Here is a 15639-nt window from a genome sequence, read left to right as displayed (position 1 = left end):
ATATACCAAAATGCAGACATCGCGATAATTGTCAGCTGTGCTAATGTGCGCGTATTTTTTAAACAGGCTGCAATTCCATTGTATTTTAATAATTCACATCGCCGTATATCAAGTTTTTATGTTCATTCGAAAATTCTCTTCTCTGTGATTAGAATATTATTAAAAAAAATAACGAGCGAAAAATTGTGACAAATACAGCAAACCCGTGAAATGAGCTCGCCAGGGCTGCAGCAGCTGAGTGTTGCCACACCGTCGAAGAAGCCGCAGGCATCGCGCTGTGGCAACACGATGCTGCTGCAGCCAACTTCACGGCAGACGCACTTGGAGCAACAAAAACAGCATAGTATCCAACAAAAAAGAGAAGCCAAAATAAAAACGCAGCCAAGATGAATATGTCGAATTTGAACGACTTGCGATCCTATTCGCGACACTGGCTCACCGAGTTCATAGAGCAATACCAGGAGGAGGAGTGCTTGTGGCAGCCCAAGCATCATGACTACAGCAATCACGCGTCGCGAAACAAAGCATACGACAAACTGGTAGAAAAACTAAAAGAAGTCGAACCAAATCCAGATCGCGCCATGGTTGTGCGAAAGATAAATTCATTGAGATCGGCATTCCGACGCGAGTTCCGCAAATCGAGCAGCAAAAGTGACTACGAGACGCGTCTCTGGTACTACGACAAACTGTTGTTTATAGCAGACCACAAGCCAAAGCGCCATTCTAATGAATTGGCCGGCAAACCAAAACGTGAATTACAATTGAATTTCGATGACGAAGACTCGATGGACTTTGAGGAGGAATCCCATCACACACCCCAATCCCAGCAACACATCGAGACAATTGTACCAGCCCCCAGCGACGAAGTTGAAGCCGAAGTAGCGCCCACCAGCAATGTTGTTGTCAGCAGTCAGGGCGCGACATTAAGCACCATCTCAGTGACGCCCGCCGATTGTGTGACATTGGTCAAGGACGAGTCCCATGCACATCAGCAAGCGCATCACGAGGATGCCAGCGAGGCACATCAACGTCTTGTGGCACAGGCGACGGCAGCACAAACGTCGCTGGCAGCCGCCGCAGCAGGAGGACATGCTGTCAAGGTGCTGGAGATCACATCACTGGACTCGAATTCGCAGCGCGAGATACAACAGGTGAGTAGAAAGATAAAGAGCAACTGGTCGGTGTGTAAATGATTTGCTTTTAAGTATGTGCCTGAATTAAGCAAAGCCAGTCGTAGAAAGTGATTATTTTAAGTAGCTAAGGCTTGATTTAATGTCTTCTTCCATTTCCGTTTTTAGGCCGTCAACTCACTGGAACACCATCAGCAGCAGCTGCAGCATCTGCATCACCAGGCCAATGGACATGCGCAGCCAGTGCCCACGATTCAAATAGGACGTGATCATTACCAGCCACTCTTCGGCAATGCCTCGACCACAGCATACACAACAGCAACGCCGACCACAACGCACCGCCATGAGGATGAATACGATGCGATCGGTGTGAATGTGGCGAGTAAATTGCGTTCGATCAATCACACACAACGCATAATTGCCGAGAAGCTCATCAGTGATGTGCTTTTCAATGCTCAGCTGGATAATCTCACCGTCAACTCGTCATTAACGCAATAATTCTATATTTAAAAACATTTTAATTGTAATTTGTAATTGAATTTGTCACATGAGTGAAGTGAAGTGTATTTTGTAATGTATGCATACATTAATTAATTAATTACTTCATGTCGTCCGCGTTTATGTGTTAGTTTGTATCATAATAATGTTTAAACAAAAAGATTGTAGGTTTAATTTACTGCATACACATTTAATGCAATAAATAGTTTTTAACTAGCAACTATAAAAACAAATTTTGATTTAGAATCATTTTTCGGCTTCATTTGTCGTCAGTCTTTTCCACACGTATTTGGCCAACTGCAAAAACGATTTACCACTTTATATAAGCTGCACTTCTTTAACAACAAATAGTTATTAACAATAACAACTCACCGTGATTGGAGGCAAATCAATTTGTTCCTCGACTGTGACTAGTTTGCGATTGTCCTGTAATACTTTCCAGCCGTAGTGTATGCCAATTAAACTAGGTATCATCACCACTGCGACCAGATTTCGAGATAAAAACGATTGTTTTTTGGGTACCGGCATTTTTATGTACAAGTAATGACAGAATCACAATGTGTTATTATTATTTAACAAAACAATAGCTTATCGATAAGAACATCATCGATGTGTGCTTATCGATAACACGCTTGTCTATAAACAAAATGACATGCTAGAAAATACCACAACTCAGCAACGCGCGAGTTGGCAGCACTGTTATGTTCTCAATGGGCGCCAGTTTTGAAATATATTTATATTATGCATTTATTAGAAGAAAATTATGAACAACCACCTGGCAATACGTTAGCCTAATCATATTTATGCAACATAGATCGTTTAGTTAGTTTGAATGTGGTTTCTCTTGCGGTTTTTACATATTTGCAGATGAAAACAAGTTATGCAAGCTTTGTCGTCACTATGTAAAATGATTAGTATTCATGCATATTGTTGTCGTACATTAACTCCCCTAATAACCCATAATTTTATTTACCTACAATGTTACTTTCGGTTAAATGTCAACAGCTGCTGCTGCGATTAAACACTTTGTCTTGCATCTCACTTCATTGCTATTGTGTTATTTTTGACCACTATCTCGCTCTTTTTCGGTGTTAATCATCCAACATGCGAATGTAAATATAGTGATTTTCATGGACAAAGTACAATGCAATCTTAAAGTTGGTTGACATTGTCCACTCTCCATTTCAGCGTAGGTGCTAGAGCAGGAGGCCATCTCAGAGGGCTTCTCGTTCTCTCTCTCTCAATGTGTCGTCAGTGGTCGCGTCTCAACTGCGGATTGTGTGTGAACTTTGCACACAACGAAATCGAAGCCGGCAGAAAAAAGTTAGTTAGCGTCTGAGTTGCGAGTTAGTTTGGGAAGCACTTGCAACCCATCAACACCGATTAAGCGGTAAATCGTATTTTTTGTTAGATTATTTATGTGCCAATAAAACGACACCAATCGAATTGCAAGCACATCCTACTAAAAAAAAAGTGAGTTGAAAACGCTAGTTGCAAAGTCGGCTTTTAAATTGCCGATTCCTTTCACATTCTTTGTTATTGTTTTGCCTCATTTCGATTCTCTCTCTCTTACTTTCCTTTTATGTTTCGTTTCGTATACTCTGCGCTGCGTGTGGGTGCATGTGCATGTGAATGTGTGTGTATGGCAGTGACGAATTTGCTAAAATCGATATTCGGCCTTGAGCGCCTTGGTTGGGATATTCTCATCTGGCGGTAAGTTTGATTTGTATTCGAACGCTAGATGGCGTGTTTTTATTTTGCGCTGTCATCGCGCAGCGCAGATCGTGATAACAACTTTGAGTGATGAATCATAAAGCAAGGCGATCCTTTTGATTTTAAAGTTGGCGTGGGTGTAAGAGCGAGATGGCATGAAACTGTTGGCTGCATAACGTTTAGAGGATTGTTACGTAACGTAATTATTGTGACCCTTTTTGTTTGAGAATTTTTGTCAAATTACAAGACAGTTATTAAATTTTATACAAAAATCAGAAATCCGTCAAGAATTTACTTTGATCAAAGATCTTAGTATTTAATTGAAATTATCGGTTAATCAGTTATGATAATGGTTGGAATAGATTACAATTAAATTACTTATTTTGGATCTAACAGGTTTCCAATTATATTCATTTCTATGAAACAAACAAGTTTCTTGTGCTCATTACCGTATAAACCAATGCCTTTACTTTGCGAACTCGCGAAACGATTTAGAAACCATTAAGTTTTTTTTACCATGAGAAAGACAAAATCTAGACAAATTGATATTAATATGAATTTGAAACACTTCAAGGACTTTAAATATATATATTTCTATTCAAATATAAATCTACTTTTAAAGTTATATGTTGATTTTTAATGGTATATACAATATAACACAATTTCAAGACAGTGCAAAATAAGTGTAGTTTATTAAGGCAATTTGTTTTTATTGTTCTGAGCCGAGATCACTTTTTATCATTTTCTAAGCAATTTCAAACGCATTTACAAAGCCATTTAAAAAAAGATCCAACAGTTTACTTTATTATAATATATACAAACGATTTTCCATATATACTATATATTACTGAATAATGCGCTGTTCGCGTAGACTGGCAATTTTGTCAGCATCATAACCCAACAGTTTGCTCAGCACTTCATCCGTGTGCTCACCCAACATGGGAGGCGCAGTCCGTGCATCATTGCGAGCTTCACTGTAGACAACAGGTGGACCAACCACCTTGACACTTTCGTCCTTGGCATGCGGCAACGTTTTGACCAGGCCAATAGCTTTGATATGCTCATCGTCGAACACTTCGCGAATGCTGTTCACAGGACCCACCACAAAAGATGCGCCCTCAAAATAATTCATCCAATTTTTAGACGTATCTTTCGCTAATATTTTCGACAGCAACTCGACAAGTTCATCACGATTTTTCACACGATCCTTGTTCGTTTTGAATTTGTCATTCTGCGGCACTTCAGCGATCTTAAGTCGCTGACAAAGCTCCACAAACTGCGCATCGCTGCCAGCGCCCACAGTTAAATAACCGTCCACAGTCTTGAAACTCTGATACGGCACAATGCTGGAGTGAGCTGTGCCCCAACGCTTGGCCTCGGTGCCCGCATTCAAATAGTTACTCCCCACATTGATCAGAAGCGATGCACAAGTGGACAACAAATCGACATCGATCTTTTGACCCCGCTGAGTGCGTTGACGTTGCAGCAAAGCGGCCAAAATCGCGCCATGCGCAAACAAACCGGTGGCAATATCCGTGACTGCCACGCCCACTTTGCTGGGCGGTCCATCGGGCTGGCCCGTGATGTGCAACAATCCGCCCATGGACGAAGCGATCACATCGTAGCCCGGTCGCTTGGCATAAGGTCCCACCGAACCGTAGCCACTTATAGTGCAATAGATGAGCTGAGGATTCACCTGACGCACTTGCTCATAGCCCAGCTTATAGCGATCTAAGGTTCCGGGGACATAGTTCTCCACAAGCACATCACAACGTTCGATCAGTTCGTGCATGATTTTCTGACCACGCTTCACGTCAATGCAAACGCTTTGCTTGTTGCGATTCTGAGCGAGAAAATAGGCAGCATCACCACTGTGCTGGAGAAATGGCGGTCCCCATTTGCGTGCCTCGTCTCCGAAATGCGGACGCTCCACTTTGATCACCTCCGCACCCAAATCTCCCAACACCATGGTGCAATAAGGGCCGGCAACGATGCGGGTCAAATCCAATACGCGAATGCCCTTCAACGGATGTCGATCATCCACAGCTGTTGTCTCATGATTGCCGCTATCAAAATTTGTATTATTGCTGCTGCTGGCTACTGCAAAGCTTCTTAAGCTTTGACGAGTGATCGACGCAACCGTCGAGCATCTTAAACGCTGTATCCACATTGGCAAAGTATAGATATTGTATCTCAGAGTGCAAAGTATAGATATTTGAGTATCTTTAGTAGTTTGGAAGTATTACTAGACTTTGCTTTAACTTGTGTCTTTTGCTATTCACTGTCACTTTTGTTATTGTCGCCAAGATACTTTTGTATCTATGTTCGCTGCGTACGCACTATGGAAAGTTTTCCAGCTCACTAAACTGCTCAGATCCAAAAAAAAACAACACATCGTGAGCTTTCGCAGAACAACATTTGAGAGTGTAAACACACTCGCTCTCTGCTGCTCTTCGTCAAGTTTGTTTTGTTTTCTCTCTTTGCTGCGATAACAGCATACCATATAAATGGTGGCATTATAGTATTATTTATCGTTATCTTAGGCAGTAACTAAACTCGGCGAATTGCAGCTCTTAAATGTGCTCTCTTAAATGCAGTTCGAATGAAACGGAAAGTTCCTTGAGTGCAACTATTCACTCTATTTGCCATCACCTTGGTGTTTTCCCCGAGTCTCTGAGACTTGTTCCCAAAAAACAAAATACAAAACCTGCTCTTGTGTTTTTCCCCTTAAAAAAATGCCTGAATTCTACGTCATTAAGTTGATCTTTTATTACATACATTTTTTTGTTGTATTCTTCTACATTAATCGCGCTGTCGTGTTGGTTACTTTAATATTTGACCATTAAGTTCCAGCACTGTCCTAAGTACTTCTATCTAAATTGGAGGGACTTTAACTGCGCCTCATTAGTCGCTAATGCTGACGCAATTAAACAACCATTTTGAAGGCCATGGAAAAAGTGAAATAATGTAAACAAAAAACTGCCCAAATTGCAATTTAAATGTGCTTCAGTCAGGCTTCAATGCTTTCCATCATCCGTTTGCCCATCAAAATCTATTAACTTTTTGCTTTGTTTATACGCGGATTATCAGCTATCAGCAGATTCTGTCAAACAGTTTATATTGGCTGGGGAACGTCATATTCATATTTCTGGATTTGTTTTTGTTTACTTCACACTGTACTCAAATGTGTCGAGTGTACTTTGAAGTTGTGGGAAATTGAAAATTAATGCCAGAGTGATAACAATTATGTAAATAATTATTTTCATCAGGAAAAAGATAAAAATAATTAAAAAATGTTGTTTTCCAGATAAACAATATTTAGTACTTCGGTATTATTTCAGTATTTTTATAGTATTTCTTTAAAGTTCTTGAGTATTATTACAAAAATTTTTATTTTGTTTTTAAATTTTAGAGTATTAAACTAGGTAATAATAATCAAATCCAATTTTATCTTACTTTTACAATTATGTAAACAATTATTTTCATCAGGATATAGATTATTTGTTTATGTGGAAAAAATTGTACCATAATTTGTAATTATATTTAGTATTTCAGTATTTTTTATAGTATTTGAAAGTTTTTTAAGTATTAATACAAAAATGTTTAAATTTTGTCATATTTTATAGTATTAAACTAAATAATAATAATCAAATTCCATTTTATCTTAAAGTTTTTCGGAATATTGGAAACACTTCTTTAAGAAATATAGCTGAAGTATTTATAAATGATATCAAGAAACTAAAAAACTTTTTTAAGAACTATTGCTCAAACTCAATACTCTTCTTATTTCTTGAATTTTTAAAGAATATTTTTAAAAACTTCTTTATGAAATAGTGTTGAATATAAAAGGAAGTGTATTATCTGAAAGAGCTTAAAGGGAATCACTGACTCAAGGGTCTCTTAGTTATTTCTAGGTATTGTTTTCTTTTCCATTGATACGTTAAAGCAAATATTTAAATGCACGCTGATGATGCATTTCACAAATGCGAGATGATCGCATTCATTCATTCGCCCGGAGATATCGGCTAACGTCATAGTAATTAGCTATCATAAACAATATTTCCAACTTTTGTAATGATTAATGTAATTCACAATGCTGTAATTGATGTAATAGAGCGAGTCAAAAGGAGCAACCAATTACAAGCATATGTAGTTCACATGTAGTTCACGTGTTAAAGTAATTGCAGTTAAGTCATTAATCGAATTGACGCACTTCAATTACAACTACAAAGTTGTATGACCTGAAAGAAACATTTCCTTAGAACTTTTATGGGGACTTACAACTGTACTTTAAGAGCAGATGCGTGTGCTCTTTGCTTGACATTCTCTCTCTTAAAAAGAGAGCGCAGCTTTAAGCTGAACCGGTTCGAGCTTTTGAGCTTCGCCGTGAGCTGCGAGCGGCGCTTTAAATGCTCTGCGAAGCTTTGAGCGCTCAGTTATTTACAAAGTGTTCGTCTTCGACTGCGGTTCGTTCGTTGTCTCATCTCGTTTCGTTTTCGTCTCCGTTTTGTGTCGCGTTGCAACAACAACAAGCATAACAACAACAAATGCTGTGATAAGCCGCATGTTTTATTAGTGTGTTGTTACAAAAATGAAAGCCAGTGAAACGTTACGCATGCGCTTGCAGCGAATTCAAATTCGCCTACAACAGCCAATTCGCTGCGATAACTAGCAAGAAAGTCTTTGCCACGCTTTTCGCTATTAGCCAACTGACCAAAATTAAAAGTAAAAAAAGAAAAATATTGAAAAATATTTAAAGAGGAAAAAAAAAGTATTAAGACATCGCCGTCGCATTACGAGTTCGTGTGCTTCAAGTGAATTGTGCAAGCGTCGCTGCCGCAGTCGACGTCGCTCTGCTGGCGTCGCAATTGCAGTCCGTGCCGAGCCGAGCAGGCCACAGCTGCACAATATTGCACAATCCTGTCGCTTAGTTGGCCAACCTGTTCGCCACACAGCCACAGCCAAGCAACCAACCAACAACAACAACAACAACAGCGATTGAACGCGCTTCAGCCACTTTAGTATCTTTTGTATCTGACGGATACGAAAAGATCTTTGCATCATTTAATTATTTTGCTCTCTGCTCGTCCAAGTAAAAATCGCCAAAATTGCTGTGCTACTGTGTTCCAGGATCCTGGGGTACATCATGCGTCGCTTCTTGCGTTCGGCCATGATTGTCTTCAGCTGGTTTGTGGTGCCCTACAGCCGCTACACCAACATCAAGGTGATGCGCCGCAAGCTGCCCCCCATTCGCAGCCATCTGCTCGAGATACCTGCCGTCGATCTGGCCAAGCTGATTCGCACCAAAAAGGTAAGCTACACAAACTATTACCAACTTTTTAAGCCTGGCCAACTTACCATGCCACTCAAAATTGGTAACTTGCGCAAAAAAAAAAAAAAAATAAAATTGTAAAAAACAACTTAAACTGAAATAAACTTCAATCGAACGCACCTCAAAAAATTGGTGCTGGCGAAATCTTGCAAAATCAACGACAGACAGATAGCCAGATAAATAGATATAGAGATAGATAGTCAGCTTTACAGTTAGGAGAAGGAGGGGACAGTCCACTTAATGCACGCGCCAAGTGAGACAGCGAGAGACAACAAAGGCCTCACAGTGCGGTTGCCACATCTATTAGATACATTGTGGCAAAGTTGAGGCAATCAGTCTCAGTCTCCGACAGCCGACCGGCCAAGTCAACGCCCATTAACGGGTCGCAAGCTCAGGTGTTAACCTTTGCCACAACAAGATTTTACATACTCAACATAAGAGTTCCCCCCCTCAAAAAACAAAATGTTGTATAAAAACTATTTCAATTAGGCAACAACTTATGATTAACAGCAGACCATTATACCCTGTACTTTATTCAATTAAAAATCATAATAAAATGCTAATGAGACACGCTTAGCAGAATCGAGTGAAGTAATAATAACACTTTTGTTTATTGCTGTTTATAATAATTGAGCGTTTGTAATTTAATGTGTTCATTACTTCGAAATTGTTATTTCAATAAAACAAACAAAAAAATTGCAAAGAGTTTACTTTTAAATGAGAGAGCTGTTACTATAATTGTAATCAAATTATAAACTTTTTTTGATTAGATTTAAATCCAAGTATTTCTTATACTTTTTGGAAAATTCTTGTACCTTCTAGGTAATACCGCTTAGGTTATTATCTTGATACCAAATCAGTAATCAGTGATGAATAATTAGAATCATATTACAAGTTTTTGTTAGAGTCACAAATTTGATTGAAATTCAAATACACATCATACACATAGTTGAGGAAACTCTCAAAAACTTTTAGGTACTACCTCTGAGTCTATTATTTAATAGAAATTATTCAATCATTGGTAAATAACTATAACCATATTCAAATGGTTTAGATGTTTAGTAAAAATGAAAAACGTATTCAATTCATATTCACAAAGTTGTTGCTGATTATTCAACCTTCTAGGTACTACCGCTTAGGCTGTAATTTTTTTACATAATTATATATTTATATTTAAAGCTTATACGTAGGTAAAATATTTAAAACAATACATATACAAATTGAATTCAACGCATAATTGTTGCAAATTTTTCGACCTTCTAGGTACTACCGTTGTAATTTGATAGCAACTATTCAGTCAGTGCTAAAAAATCATATTAAAGCGTATAAGTAGCTAAAATATTTGGAACAATTCAACTACATATTCAATTCAACACAAAATTGTTGCTAATTATTCAGCCTTCTAGGTACTATCGCTTAGGCTGTAATTTGATAGCAAGTATTTAGTCAGTGGTAAATAATTATAATCATATTCAAAGCTTATACATACAATATTTATAACAATGAAAATACATATAAAATTCATATTCGCTTTATTGTTTGCCAAATATTCAACCTTCTAGGTACTACCTTTTAGGCTGTAGGGATAACAACATTAACAATTAAAGAAAATTTTAGGAATATTACAATTTGGAGTGCTTAAAAAACTCCACATTAGCGATGCACAAATTTGCATTATTTGATTATTATTTTTTGTATATTTATTTATTTTTTTGAAGTAGTGTCCAAAGTGAATAAGCTTGAGCGTAAGTCACCTCATAATTTTCAAGTAAAACAAAGCATTTTATTATGTATTCAGTTTTGTTTGGTTTCCAAATCAGCCTGACGCATAAGTTGCAGAAATTCCAGTCCGAGCAGTTGACAATTCGCAAAATGGTTAGCCAATCTCCAGAGAGTTGCCGAGTTGTCTAGTTGACTACCATATCAATGGCTGATCTCGGCTACTTCAGCTGAGACACATGTGACATGAATCCCCTGACTCAACTCTCGATGAGTGAAATACTTGAGTGTACGAATGCTTGTGCTTAATTGCAATCGCCTGGTTATGCTCATAATTGTCTACTATATATCTATCTATCTATGTACACACCACACCACATATAAGGTCGTCGTTACTTGACAGACCTTATCGAAAGACACACACACACACACACACACCCCCTCGATGAGACTTTATGCTATAGTGTATGTTATTTTGTGTGTTTTAATCGCAATTGTTTATTAGTCTGTGTGGCGGGTTTTGTTTATTTTTAACAGCACGTTCATTGCGTCTTTAAAACATATTTTATTTTAATTATTATTTTGTTTTTGTTTTAGTTTTCTTGCTCGCTTTTTCTGTAGTCTCATTGTCAGTGATTGCCTCACTTTGTTTGCGCAAATAGATTTGTTAATATCAAACTAGTTGAGCTCCTCCTCTTTTTTTTTTTTTTGTGGCATGTGTGCCTCATCATCTCGAACTCATGCGATGGGGTCATTGTTTCAGCAATTAATTAATAATTACAGTTTAGTCTGGGATTCGTATCAACCTAATGAATAGGGGACAAAAGTAATAGATGCATTTGAGATTCTGTTTTGACTATATAATCACGTTTTTTCGCATTATGTTTTGAGCTAATCGTATTAATCAATCTTTGACAGATTTAATTTAATTAGCTAATAGCTCACATGTTCTTTTATCAATGTAGCTTACACAACACACTCTCAATGTGCTTTAAGTTGAGCTTATGCAAAGTGCATTGCACACCGAAAGCTCTTCAATACTTATGCAAAATTTTACCAATACATGCTTCGGCTGTGAAATTTAATGAGCCTTCAAAGTGCTTAAACTTTTGTGAAAGTTATGCTAGACTTTAACTAAAATTTGTTTCGGAATTTGTCGCTTCAAAGACTGCGCATACAATTGCAAACTTTTTCTAGGGTATCCATAAGTTATGCACTAATAACTTTTACTACTTATTACTATTTGCATAGCAACTCGAATACAATTTCTTTGCATGCGATGCGGTTGCATAAATATCTGTTCCATCATTTTAGCTTTTTTTCCAGGGTATCGCTGTAAACATATGTATTTCATTTTATGGCACACTCATTCATTGAATTGGGTTTGCTTTTGGGTCACTGATTTAACCATTGTTCAACATTGTCTTGCAGCAATGTGCATGTTGTACACACACACACATACACACACACCTTTATGTTTTCGGTTTATGCAGCATGTGCTTGAGTCTTAAATTTTTTTGTGTTTTTTTTTTTTGGTTTATCAGTATCTGCTTTAGGCACTACAAATTTCATCTGCCTTCCCCTCTGTCCGCCGCTGCAGTCACAACTTGGATTCGAGTTTGTGTTGGCTGCCGCTTCTGATTTATTATTACACTGGAAGTCATTGAAAAAGTCAAGTAGCCTTAAATTTAATTATATATGCATGTGTATGAACGTGTTATTACAACTATCAGTATCAGTGTGTGTGTGTGTGCAGCAAGAGTTGAAGCAGCAAATGTAACTCAATGTAACTTCAATTTACAGACATTGGAATTTTAGTATGCAACTCAAATATGTTCAGCTCAATTCAAATCAGTTTGAGTTCACATATTTTGACTAGGTTGCCAGGCAATATTCTAAATTTTTATTGTAATTGATAAGCTGAAAGCTGATTAACATTATTTGTATTAGATTAGGTTCTCATGTTCAACATCATGTTTAATTAATCAGTAAAGTTAAACCAATGGAAAACCCTGTTGCCCTTTCCGCTGCAGTTTCCTACATACAGGAATTTGTTAATTTATATTAATTTTATTTGAAATTCTTGTCAGTTTATTGTAACAATTTAAATTTTTGCTATTAATTATTCCCTTGCTCATTCAAGCATTTCTTTGTTTTAGATTATGCTCTGAATTTAAGTTCACTGGAAAACCCTGCTGACCTTTCCTCTACATTTTCCTACACAAACAAATTTATCTCTTTTAACTTCTTCATCATATCACTTTATAAACATTTGCTACATATTATATTATTACTACAACTATTTGCTTGTTCATGCAAACATTTTTTTATTAGGCGATGCTCTGACTTTAAGTTCACTGGAAAACCCTGCTGACCATTCCGCTGCATTTTCCTGCACAAACAATTTTATCACTTTACACAAGTTTTATTTGCAATTCTTTTCACTTTGTAAACATTTGCAACAATTTATTTTATTGCTACAACCATTCGCCTGTTTATACAAATTGCCGCTAAGCAGCAATTACAAATTAGCGCCAACTATTAAGCTAGCTATAACTGTCGCTGGCCTTAAGCTAATTATGATACATTCGTATTTGATTATACAACTTGCATTTAATTAAAGTGCATAAGTAAGCAAGTAAACTTTTTGCATCAGCTAAACACTTTTAATCCTTGACGAATAGTTTCTAACTTTAAACTCTATTTAATTACTCTTTTTATGTACATTTTGAGAGACATTTAATTTTAAATAGGTTCGCAAGTAGCAATTGTAGAATGCAAAGATTACTCATACGTCATGTAGCCAATTGCTAATGGTGCATGAATGTGAATTTTTATTGATTTTAATTTAACGTAAATTGCTTTTGTATTGTCGCTTGGTTCTCACAACCAATTAAACGACAAGAGTGGAACAATGAAGAGGGAGATAGAAATCTTGAAAGCTTGAAGCTAATGCGGAAATGATCAAACGAAATGTTTTTTGTTTTTTTTGCTTGCAGATTAAAAGCGAAGAAGTGGTCGAGGCCTATATCGAGCGATGTCGACAGGTAAATCATCGATTAATCAATTCTCTTTAAAATTTCGGATTTTAATTCAAGGTAAATTTAACAGGTAAATCCGCTGATCAATGCCATTGTGCAGGATCGCTTCGAGGAGGCGCTGGAAGAGGCACGCGAGATAGATCGAGTGATTGCCATGGGCATCAACAGTGTCGAGTCCATGGAGGAGTTGACACCTTTGCTTGGGATTCCCGTCACCGTAAAGGAAAGCATTGCAGTGAAGGGATTAACTAATCAAGCGGGTCGAGTGTTCAAGACTCCGCAGATAGCCAAGTCCGATGCTCCCGTGGTGGAGCAGATCAAACGTTGTGGCGGCATCATTCTGCTGGTGTCCAACACACCGGAGTTGTGTCTGTTGTGGGAGACGTACAACAATGTGACGGGTCAGACGAAGAATCCCTACGACTTGAAGCGCACTCCGGGTGGATCTTCGGGTGGCGAAGCTGCTCTCCTGGCCAGCGGCGCCTCGCTGTTGGGTCTCACCTCTGACATTGGAGGGTCGTCGCGTTTGCCGGCGATGTTCAGCGGGATTTGGGGACACAAACCCACACCGTATGCGGTCTCGTTTCGTGGTCACCATCCGACCAGTGACTTTGCCAAGTGGGGTGACTTTTTCACCATTGCACCGATGACACGCTATGCCAAGGATTTGCCTTTGTTGCTCAAGTGCATGAGTGATCCGACGGGACCGAAGCTAACACTCGACAAGGAGATCAGTGCACATGGCATACGTTTCTTTTTCATGGACAACGATGGACCATCGGGCATGATGCGTCCTCTTAGTCGGGATTTACATGCGGCCATCAATCGAGTGGCGAGTGATTTCAATGCGAAGCGAGTGAATATACGCAAAATGAAATGGTCATTGGACATCTCGATGTCTGCCATGTTGACCATGAAGAACATCGAGACCATCTATCACAAGTCCGAGGAGGGCGAGCAACCCAAGACCGTGTGCAAGGAGACGGTGAAGTATTTCTTTGGCTGCTCCGACAGCATATTGCCATCGGTGATCTTCGGCCACTTGCAGAACTTTATGAAAATCATTCCGAATTCGCGGCACAAGCATTTGGCCAGCATCATTGAGGCGCTCAAGACTGAATTCAAAGAGCTGCTGGGCAATGATGGTGTCTTCTTGTATCCCACATTTCCGAATACCGCCCATCAGCATTATCAGATCTATCACAAGCTATTGGAGCCCATGTACATGGCCATCTTCAATACGCTCGGTTTGCCTGTGACCAATTGCATGATCGGTCTCGATCGTCGCAATCTGCCCATGGGCATTCAAGTTGTCGCCAATCCTGGACAGGATCATCTCTGTCTGGCGGTGGCCAGGGAGATGGAGCGACGTTACGGGGGTTGGGTGCGTCCTCCATCGGAGGATAGCCACAGTTATGGTCAGGCGAATAGCTCGAAGCGAGGCTAATTCGCTTTTATTTTGCGTGATTCTTTTTTGTTAGCGAATTGCATCCACATTAAGCATACAAACATACACAACAACGTACTTGACTTGGCCAAAATGAAGTAACCGCCAAAAAAAAAATACGAGACCATAAAACACGAAATGAAATAAAAACAATTTTTAAGTGTTGGTTTTTTTGGGCTTACTTTAGGCGGCCCTTTGATCATTCTTGTTTTTATTTGAATTATGTATATTTTTTTATTTCTCATTTTAATTTCATGAACATTACGAAAATCCACATCACATTGCGCAAGTTGAGAAATTTCATCCACGAGTATTAAATTATTTTCTTTTTCATGTTGTCGAAAATTATCCAAAAAAAAAAAAAAAAATCAAAAATATATTTTTGTATGTAAATAATTTTTGTAGCGCTCTTAAGTCTTAGGTTTAAAATGCCGGTTAGTTAATAATTGAAACTAAATATATTATATATTATATTTGTATATTTCTCTCAATTCGATAGTTGATATTTTTGCATCGAACCAAATTGTTGAATAAATAAAACAAAAAACAGAAAAACGGAAAAAATGTTAATACCCAAAAATGTATTTTATTGTTGAATTTCTCGAAGAACTTTGGTTGCGCAAAACTTCAACAGGTTTGGCCTCCAGTTTAGGCCAAATGTTGGCAGAGGGAGGAGGGGAACTAGGCAATGTTATGGGCTAATAATGAATATAATAAGCTGCAGCGAAAACGACGACGATGACGACAATAAAAAACAAC

At 38.2% G+C, this 15639-nt stretch overlaps 5 protein-coding genes across 6 annotated transcripts in view; 3 read left to right on the top strand and 2 right to left on the bottom strand.

Moving 5' to 3' along the window:
* Positions 1–15639, top strand: part of LOC117573389 (ABC transporter G family member 23) — a 203142-nt gene that overhangs the window by 152028 nt on the left and 35475 nt on the right. The window lies entirely within an intron of this gene.
* On the top strand, positions 252–1638 carry LOC117573566 (uncharacterized). The gene is made up of 2 exons (XM_034256853.2): positions 252–1151; positions 1299–1638. Exons 1-2 carry the CDS (start codon positions 387–389, stop codon positions 1626–1628), a joined length of 1095 nt encoding a protein of 364 aa, XP_034112744.1. The 5' UTR covers positions 252–386; the 3' UTR covers positions 1629–1638.
* Positions 1795–2239, bottom strand: LOC117573567 (uncharacterized). Its single transcript, XM_034256854.2, has 2 exons — positions 2001–2239; positions 1795–1925 (listed from the first exon to the last, which is right to left on the bottom strand). Exons 1-2 carry the CDS (start codon positions 2154–2156, stop codon positions 1875–1877), a joined length of 207 nt encoding a protein of 68 aa, XP_034112745.1. The 5' UTR covers positions 2157–2239; the 3' UTR covers positions 1795–1874.
* On the top strand, positions 2969–15048 carry LOC117573562 (fatty-acid amide hydrolase 2). 2 transcript variants are annotated; one of them, XM_052007061.1, is made up of 5 exons: positions 2969–3101; positions 3278–3341; positions 8472–8652; positions 13392–13439; positions 13504–15048. In XM_052007061.1, coding segments are annotated over exons 1-5 (1671 nt in total). In that variant the 5' UTR covers positions 2969–3100; the 3' UTR covers positions 14881–15048. The 2 variants fall into 2 exon arrangements, with proteins under 2 accessions (XP_051863021.1, XP_051863022.1); XM_052007062.1 differs by lacking the exon at positions 3278–3341 and having other exon boundaries at positions 2970–3101.
* LOC117573564 (succinate--hydroxymethylglutarate CoA-transferase) lies at positions 3984–5651 on the bottom strand. Its single transcript, XM_034256849.2, has one exon. The coding sequence runs from the start codon at positions 5509–5511 to the stop codon at positions 4186–4188; it is 1326 nt and encodes a 441-aa protein (XP_034112740.1). The 5' UTR covers positions 5512–5651; the 3' UTR covers positions 3984–4185.

Source organism: Drosophila albomicans, chromosome 2R (genome assembly GCF_009650485.2).
Source record: "Drosophila albomicans strain 15112-1751.03 chromosome 2R, ASM965048v2, whole genome shotgun sequence".
NCBI lineage: Eukaryota > Metazoa > Arthropoda > Insecta > Diptera > Drosophilidae > Drosophila > Drosophila albomicans.
Note: the sequence above shows the minus strand (reverse complement) of the source record. Positions and strands in the feature narration are given on the sequence as shown.

Coding starts and splice junctions, on each gene's coding strand:
- LOC117573566 (XM_034256853.2), top strand. CDS start 387: ATGAATATGTCGAATTTGAACGACTTGCGATCCTATTCGCGACACTGG. Junction 1,152..1,298: donor CGCAGCGCGAGATACAACAG/GTGAGTAGAAAG, acceptor TTCCGTTTTTAG/GCCGTCAACTCACTGGAACA.
- LOC117573567 (XM_034256854.2), bottom strand. CDS start 2,156: ATGCCGGTACCCAAAAAACAATCGTTTTTATCTCGAAATCTGGTCGCA. Junction 1,926..2,000: donor TTGATTTGCCTCCAATCACG/GTGAGTTGTTAT, acceptor TCGTTTTTGCAG/TTGGCCAAATACGTGTGGAA.
- LOC117573562 (XM_052007061.1), top strand. Junction 3,342..8,471: donor TGGGATATTCTCATCTGGCG/GTAAGTTTGATT, acceptor ACTGTGTTCCAG/GATCCTGGGGTACATCATGC. Junction 13,440..13,503: donor ATATCGAGCGATGTCGACAG/GTAAATCATCGA, acceptor TAAATTTAACAG/GTAAATCCGCTGATCAATGC.
- LOC117573564 (XM_034256849.2), bottom strand. CDS start 5,511: ATGTGGATACAGCGTTTAAGATGCTCGACGGTTGCGTCGATCACTCGT.